Source organism: Volvox carteri, assembly GCF_000143455.1.
Source record: "Volvox carteri f. nagariensis unplaced genomic scaffold VOLCAscaffold_22, whole genome shotgun sequence".
Taxonomy (NCBI): Eukaryota; Viridiplantae; Chlorophyta; class Chlorophyceae; order Chlamydomonadales; family Volvocaceae; genus Volvox; species Volvox carteri.
Window position 1 is genome coordinate 1,514,896 of NW_003307565.1, and position 8,453 is coordinate 1,523,348.

The window sequence follows — 8,453 nt, forward strand, 5'->3', positions numbered from 1 at the left end:
AACGAGTGAAGCTGCTGCCAAGGAAAGAGTGTACAAGAAGCAGAACTGAGCAGTAGGCGGTTTTGAAGGCGGCGACCTCGGGCTGATGTAATGATGATGACGGGGGGGCCGGGGGGAAAGGCGGGGGAAAGGTCGGGGGGGAGGGCAGGGGAGGAGGTGTTACATCACACGACTTTTCAGGAACGTACCGATCGGCGGTGATGCAGATTCCGGGTGATATGCCATATCCATAATGCAACAGGAGGGGGGAGGAGGAGGGGTCGGTCAAGTGACGTTGGATGTGCGGAGGTGGAGGTGGAGGTGGTTCGGTCGGTTTATGTGGGTGTGGGTGCGTCTGATGGCTTGGGGTTGTTGGGTGGCTGGGGGGGAGTTTGGAGACGCTTTTGTGTGCGATGAGTTCCGCTGGTGAGGAGCTGCTCAGGTGCGTCCCCGACGTCTCAAAATGAATGTATGTATGTATGTGTGTGTGTGCTTTGGCGCAGATGCTGGATATGGATGAGAAGCGGCGGATCACAGTGCCCGACATCCGGAAGCATGCGTGGTATGCGATGGAGCTACCGCCGTACTTGGACGAGGCGTTTCAGGTGGGACGACGTGGCGTGTGTGGGCGCACCCACATACCTTTAGATGCTTTGTGTTGTTACCGTGTTGTTGCTGTGTTGATTACAGCCAACTTTAAAATTTTGTTATTTGTTGAGTTTTTATGCCAAAATCCTTTTCAACGGTTTTGTAACCGCTTCTCTTGTACGACATGTCAACCGCATGTACGATACAGGATTTTGAGGAGCGCCAGGGGCGATTGGCCAGGGTGATGGAGGCAGCGACGGAGGCGCAGGTGGGGGGGTGGCAATGGCGGTTTCATGCTGTGTTTTGTATTCGAGCTTTTTGAGCTTCATAAGTTTTTTCCCTCCTGCCATCTTCATACACCCAGACGGCACATCTTAACCCCGCATGCCGCCTTTGTCGGTGATTACATATCCAGTGTAACATAACCCCACCCCACCAAACCATGGGTATTTGGTGTTCTTGCACGGTGCACGAACGAAGCTGTGCTATTTATTTTAGAGCTTTTAAAGATACACTGGGTCCTGCGGCGGTAGCTGTCGACTTGTCAGTTAACTAATTGGTTCCGGAGACGACATCAGTCTCGCCGGGACATCGTACAACTAAACTTATTGTTATATTGTTTGTTTATTATTATTATTATTTAAATTATTATTATTATTATTATTATCATTATTATTATTATTATTATTATTGTTATTATTCGCCAGTGGTTCGTCTTACCCACCCACCCACCCACCCCGCGCCTTCCATTCCAAACCCCCCGTGTTGACACCGCGGGGGGCTCACTAGATCAAGCGCCGTGACAAGGCCGTACACGATTTAATTGTGCTGGCCGGCCAGCCGTACAATACCGAGCCGGTCAGCAAGCGCGCCGTATCCGGCCCCATCTCCGCCATCTTCGAGGTGCCCTCCATCAAGGAGTGTGAGACCGCATCGGCTACCTCAGCAGGCGGCAACAATCACTCGGCCGCACTCAGTCCCGCGACTTCCCCTGCCCGCAACGGCGGCTGCGACGGCGGCGGCGGTGGTACGGCAGTAGCAACATTACAACACGGGCATCAGGGTGAGAAGCAAAAAGGGCAGGTGCCGCCGCCGCCGCCGCAGCAGCAGCAGCAGCAGCAGCAGCCTACGGATGGAGGAGATGGGTTTATGGCGGCGGTGAATCCGCCGCCGCCGCTGTCGCCGCCGCCGCCACTCCCTTCGACACCTCTCCAGCAGGCTCTGAGCTCCTGTCTTATTGACGGCGGCGGCAAGGTTCTCACCGCGGAGTGCACTCAGAGCGAGCCCGAGGTTATCATGATTGAGCTGGCGGCCGTAGCGAAGAGGACCAAGGCAAGTGGTAGCTTGGTCGGGTAGCTTTCATGCGGGGCCTCCTCCGTTATTACACTGTCATATGACTGATATAAAAAAAGACCTGCAAAGTGCGGAAAGATAGGCAAAGGAAGGAAAGGGTAGGGCTCGGTGCGGGGGGGGGGGGCTATACCTACACTATACCCCGAAGCAGCAAACCAAGGCCACTTACTTTGACACAAACCAACCTGTACTACGCTTCAGGACGACAGTACCTACATCAGTACCAACGAACCGCTTCTTGTCAGGCTGCAGTACCCCTTAATACCCAGTACCTACAGCTCTACAAACATGTACCCGGAAAAAATTTTAGTTGACCAGCATCGTCGCGGGACACACAGCGACACATCCCGGAGGCACACCATCATGCCGTACAATTTCCACCGTGCCGAATTTACAGAAAGCCTTGGTTTCCTAACGTTCCACTCCGCTAGAACTAGTACCAGTGTGATTATAGACGTTGCTATGAGCGTTTTTAGAACACCAGCAACACCAGCAGCAGCACCAGCAGCAGACGAAAAGTAACCCTGAGGAAGGCGCCAAGTAAGGGGATCGGATCCCTTCAAACACTTTTCTTGCCGTATCGCCGTACAAGAATGGCTTATGTGTGGTGGTTGTCTTTGCGCAGAGTGACGGCCTTGTCCTCATGGCAGCCTTCGAGCCCGAGACGCTCGCGGGAGCCGGCAGCGGCGGTGGCGGTGGCGGGGCCTGCGGCAACTGCCGCTGCGACAGTGAGTCGTCCACGGAAAATGCCGTGGAAAGCAGCAGCGCCGGCAGCGGCGGCGGCAGCGATGCCGCTGCTGGGGAGAAGGTTCGGGCTGCTACTGCCGTTGTGGCAGCAGCAGCAGCGGCGGCGGCGGCGGCGGCGGCAGTGACCGCGGCTGCTGTTACGTCCGGTGGGGAACCTGTCCTTGCGCCGTCAGCGGCGGCGGCAGCGGCGGCGGCGGCGGCGGCTTCCAGCACTCTTTCGGGGGGAAAGGAGGAGGTTGAGGCGGCAGCCGTCGCTGCTGCTGATGTGGATGGCAGCGCTGGCGATGGATCCGTAAATGCGGAGCAGGTAAGAGTTCGCGCAGCGCCGTAACACGTCGTACTGCCGTCGTACATTGCCGCGTACATGCCGGAGAGCACATGCCGGAATGGGTAACGCGTTGCGCGGGAAGGGGGGAGGACACGAGGGGAGAACACGAGAGCCCCGGGGCGGGAAGAAGAAGCCCATGGGGGAAAAGGTAATTTCCGTCCCAAAGGACGGGTTGGCGGGAAGAGGGCCATCCTATCTATTTACCATTCGTGTGCGTGTCATGCGTCTTGCTTGTCGTCGTGTGCTGTGTACGGACGTGCCTTGCTAAAAAGGGTGTAGGGATTTCTCACGTTGTTCTTCTGTTTTATCTATCTAACAACAAAGTACTGAAAGTACTGGAAGTGTGACAACCCTAAGCCTGCCTGCTTTGACGGCGGACTGGAAGACCGCCCTGTTTTGCGTTGCGTCATGCATTTGTGCCCCATGGTGAAGGTGACGTTGGAAACGGATGAACCGGCAAACTCCAGAGTCACCGAACCGGCGGCAGCGGCAGCAGCGGCGGCGACGGCGGCGGCGGCGCTGGCGGCACCGCTAGCATCAGCTCCCCCGGCGTCGCCAGAGCCCATGACGACGGCGACGACGATGACGAATTTGGAGGCGGGAGAGGTGGGAACGAGGGAAAGGGCGGAAGCGGAGACGTGACCGTTAATGGCGTTGTTAGTTGAAAGGTGGTTGGACGCCCCTGGTCAGGCCCACGGCTGACTGAGGCGACGAAGTCGAAGTTTAAAGGTACGAAATAAACCGCAGGCGCGAGCGCCTTGAGCGCCGGAAAAGGGTCCGCCGCCGCTGCCGCCGTAGCAGACGCAGAGGCAGAAGCAGCAATAATAGTCGCAATAATAGTCGCAGTAATAGTACCCGTAGCAACAACAGCAGCAGCAGCAGCAGCTACAGCAGGAGCAGCAATTGCCGGTGCTGCTGACACATCGTTTTGGGGGGGGGGGCTTTGTGTACGACATAATTGGGCGCCACACGGTGAGCAGAATGCCATAAGCCCCATGTTGGGCATGTATGCGCCGCTGGGCACAGGGGTGAGTGAGGCAAACATGATGAACTGCTGCTGTGATAAATGTTTGTGACCTATAAATAATATATTACCGTTTGGTGCCGTTGGATGATGGTGGATTTTGTAGTTGTATTAAGAGGATAGGGTAACTGCCAACGTCCAACAGAACGCCGAGGCGCAGCCACTCACCTGCCGTACAGTGCTCCATGCATGATGTGGCGTACGGCGGTGAAGACGCGGATTATTATCGAGGTCGGTACTGAGGTTTCTTTTACTACAGGTTGACGTTTTTTGAATTAGGGAGGTTGGGATTTTGGGAGAAGGGCCTGATGAAGCACCTGAGAAACCTCGCAGTATTCTTTTGGGCGTGTGATTTAGGGGGAGAAGGGGGCAAAGAAGGGGGGTCGGCAGGACAGACTCCTCCTTTGCTCTTCATTGTTTGTTATACCACCGTGTTGGAAAAGAAAGTCCGTTTGGTGAGTTTGTTGATTTGTTTTTGCTTGCTAATGGGCTGGTGCTTTTTGACTTTGTGCGTGTTGAAGTTTTTGCTGTGCAAGGGTGCTCTCCGCCTTTTTGCTGTGGTTTTCTACAGCCGTGGTTGCGGCTCGAGAGTTTTACGAGCCTTTCCGGGTGCACCACCACCGGGCTGATGAACGTCTAGGACTGGTGACTACGAGCCCAACCCTTACCGGCAAAAACCCTTTCCGACGTGTTGGTATGTAGTAGCATTATTCACGCGCATTCACACACGCACAAACGGTCTCTCTAGCGAGCGCGCACGCATGCATTCATGCATGCATGCACCCGCATTCGCGTTTAGGCCAGGAGGTACCCGCACAGCGACTACTGCGACGCGATTTCGGTTGCACGTGACTCTTGTGTGTGTGCCTGTGTGTGTGTGTGCCTGTGTGTTTGTGTTTGTGTGTGCGTGTGTGTGTGTGCCTGTGTGTTTGTGTGTGTGTGTGTGCCGTCTTCCTGAACCGAATGGACCGACACGTGTATCTCGTGTCTTATTGTGTTCACGTGCACTACACCACATTACTACACAAGGTTGTTACGTCGCACGCCAGGACGTGCAGTAGCAGCAGTAGTCCGCCGCGCATGCACTCGTACACGTGCGTGCATGTGCTCACACGAACTTGTATAAACACGGGGCAAACACACGCCCACGCCCACACACACGCACACGCAATCACACACACACACGCCCACGCCCACACACACGCACACACACACACTCTCAAAAGACATACATACATACATACATACACATGGCGGAGAGGGAGAGGGCTGAGACTCTTTAACTTGAGGCTTCAGGGAGCCCTGCGGCTTCTTAAATTCCGGAATGGCATTTCCTTGGAGAGATCAAACAGATCGATCACACATGCGCATTCTCCTGGTTCCGTACACGTTCCGTACACGTGGCGGCTGTTGTACATGTACAACACTGTCTACGTGGACACCCTCCCGTATCCGCACCAGCCGCCGGCGGTGGCCCCAAGGCTCCGAGACATATGTATGAGTTTTGGAGAAACGACCAAATTCTTCTTGGAGAATTAATATATTTAGGTGTGCACCCTTTCATAAATGGATGGTGCCGTATGTACGACATGATGTTCACGACAGTTATATTTCGTGCGGTACTTGCCATAGTGGTAGTTGCGCGGCTTTTGCCTTCACTTCCACCGGTTGCATGGGTGCTGTGGATGGCGGGCGGTGCGGAGTTCCCCCTAACGGGCCCCGGGTCCGCACCGCTTCAGCCAGATGCGCCACTCGTACGCCGTACGTGCGTGTTGATGAAGGGGATAAGATGCGAGGTGGATGTACACGGCTCGGCATTGGATGCGAAATAGGGCTTGCGAGTATGTGTATGTATGTATGCATGCATGTATGTGTTACGTATCGATCCGGGCCTGACACTGGCCAGGGGCACCTAACCGTACCGTATGCCCCAACGGGAACGACCGCTCCGAAGCGCGCTCCTCTATGTGGGGGGAGAGGGGCGTGTGGGGCCGCTAGCACCTCCTGCTCGACCGAGGGCGTGAACCCCCCCCCCGCGTTTCCCCCTTTGGTCAAAAGAGGAAAGAGAGCGCGATGGCGACCAAGGCCCTCAAACAAACAACCTCAGCACGCGCTGCAGCACAGATCCGTCCATATATATGTATGTATGTATGTATGTATGTGCATCTTTGCGTGTATGGACATATGTATGTGCGTGCGTCTGCTTGTGTTTTTTTGGTCGTGCTGAAGCCCTGGAAAAGATCAGGATGACGAGCGGGGGTCGTGAAAAGAAATATGAGGTGAACCAGTAATCCCGGAAGGAGGTGATGTTGGCCTCCGCGTGCTCCGTTCCTCGTGTATCGTTTCTTTGCAGAGTCGGAAGTGGCCGTGCCCCGGGACTCGGAGGCCCGCTCCACCCACACCTTGACACACTGTCGGGTGTAACCATGACGGCTCCCTAGTGTTGATGTTGGAACGTGACCCCTAGTGTTGATGTTGCGTGACGACTTGCGTGACGGCTTTTCTGTTGATATGTCTGTCGACGTGTCGTAGAGGGAACCGCCGTCCTTTACATATGCTCTCTGCGGTTTTCACCTTGGGGGCAAAGGGGGGACGGGAGGCAGCGGATGAGGAGGGGAGGGGAGGAGGACGGAGGAGGAGAAGCGCGCTACGGTGGAAGATTGGAGTGTCGTACATGAAATGAAAGGCCGTGCAGGGGGCACACCGTTCGTCGGCGGAACACTGTAAGGAGTCCACGGGGGTTGGTTTAGGGGTTTTTGGTTTAGGGAAGTTTTGGGGGAGAGTTTATAGATGCGATGAGGACGTTGGAGGTAGGGGGGAGGAGGAAGAGGAGGGTGAAGAGAAGCGGGGGAGGCCTGTACTGTGCACAGAGGCGACTCGGCCTCTTTCGAACCACTAGGCGCGACCCCCGCTAGGCTGTGATGTATCACACGCTTATATTGAATTGGCGCGCGACAATCGTTGCGATTGTGACCGCGTTCTTAAACTTTGCGTGGGGCTAAGATATCTAAACTACTATCTTGGGGTGTGACTACTGGGAAACGGAAGGTTTACTATTTTGCATAAACGAGGTGTGGCGTTGGGGAGGATTTGGGAAGTGGAGTTGGCTCAAGAAAAAAGGGGTGGGGGTGGGGGTGGGCGGGATTGCGACCGGCGGCCCTGCTCATGTAAAGGTGCCATTAATCTCCAGCATCTGCTTGGCTGCCCTTTGACTGAATTGTTGATGTGGAAGGCGTTCGCCAGCTTACCGTAAATTGACAAAGAAATTGTGCGTTTTGCTGACTTGTCCTCTCGGGCGACGCGTCCCGATTCTCACAGGGCAACGTTTATCCTAATTTCCGTGTGCGTCTATGTGTCCGTGTGTGTGAGGGAGAGAGAGAGAAATAGAGAGAATGTATTTTGTGTATGAGAGAGTGAAAGCATCGGCGGTGTTGGGCGCGTGCCTCTCATCATTTGGAAGACGCAGCTCCAAGCCGACGGCGGGCGGTGTACCCAGTACGGCCCCCTTCCTTTTCAGACGTCTGTACGCCGCTGCTGAAGCGGCTTTTCAGTCTGGGTAGCGAGGAGGTGGCTGGGATGCTGAAAGAGGGGGATGGGGGTCATCAAGTCCAGACCGGCTCTTTGACGAAAAAAAACATCGAATGGTGAAGGATAAGGCCCGGCGGTGGCAGCATTCCAGCGCGGCCGTCTAGGCCTCCTCAGCGGCAACGTTTTTTGAAATTCTATATTAGCATGGTTTTTGTAAGGATTATACTTCTAATTATAATATGGCTTCGGTCATTTATTGACACACAATCCTCCCTCCCTTACTCGCTTGCAAAAGATTAAAAAGCTGTCGCGCAGACTGGGCCGCCCTTAAGGCCTGGCGGGCGCTCCTGCACAGTCACGATTACCGTCCAGTCCTTAAGCGAAGTCCTCGAGCACCTCGAGCACCAAAGCCAGGCGACCTGCACTCCAAACGGGCTTTTGTACGAGCTTTTATGATGACGTGTTACAAACGCATTCATCTACGGCGACTACAATATCGTAGTACAGCGCCGTAGAGAGATGTGAAGCAAGGTATCCTCCTAACCATGCTGGTCACATTGGTGAAGCTAAAAGGTTCTTTTAACTGCCGTACTGAGCCTATGTTCGTCAGCAAGTTAGGCGCGGCGCGGTTCGTATCGACTGGCAGCGTTACGAAGGTATTTACACGTAATATATTTTGTATGCATTCGTGCCTGTACATGTACATGGATATATGCACGCGTACGGCATCGTACACCTCTTCGGAAAGAGTTTTGTGCGTAACATGTATGAATTGTGACGGACACAGTCAAAAAGCGGTTTGGTAATATATTACTATGTGACTGTACTACATATATAATATATACCATATGCTGGTTGGAAAGCTCCTGGAGGCAACGCCTCATCCCAAGAGCACCGTTAAGAGGT

General features: G+C 54.5%; 1 protein-coding gene across 1 annotated transcript; it reads left to right on the forward strand.

The window, feature by feature from the left end:
- Positions 1–2,563: 2,563 nt before the first annotated feature.
- VOLCADRAFT_91762 (uncharacterized protein) lies at positions 2,564–3,637 on the forward strand (the record flags this gene model as incomplete). The annotated part of the gene is made up of 2 exons (XM_002951142.1): positions 2,564–2,728; positions 3,428–3,637. The coding sequence occupies 2 exons, from the start codon at positions 2,564–2,566 to the stop codon at positions 3,635–3,637; spliced, it is 375 nt and encodes a 124-aa protein (XP_002951188.1).
- Positions 3,638–8,453: the final 4,816 nt, after the last annotated feature.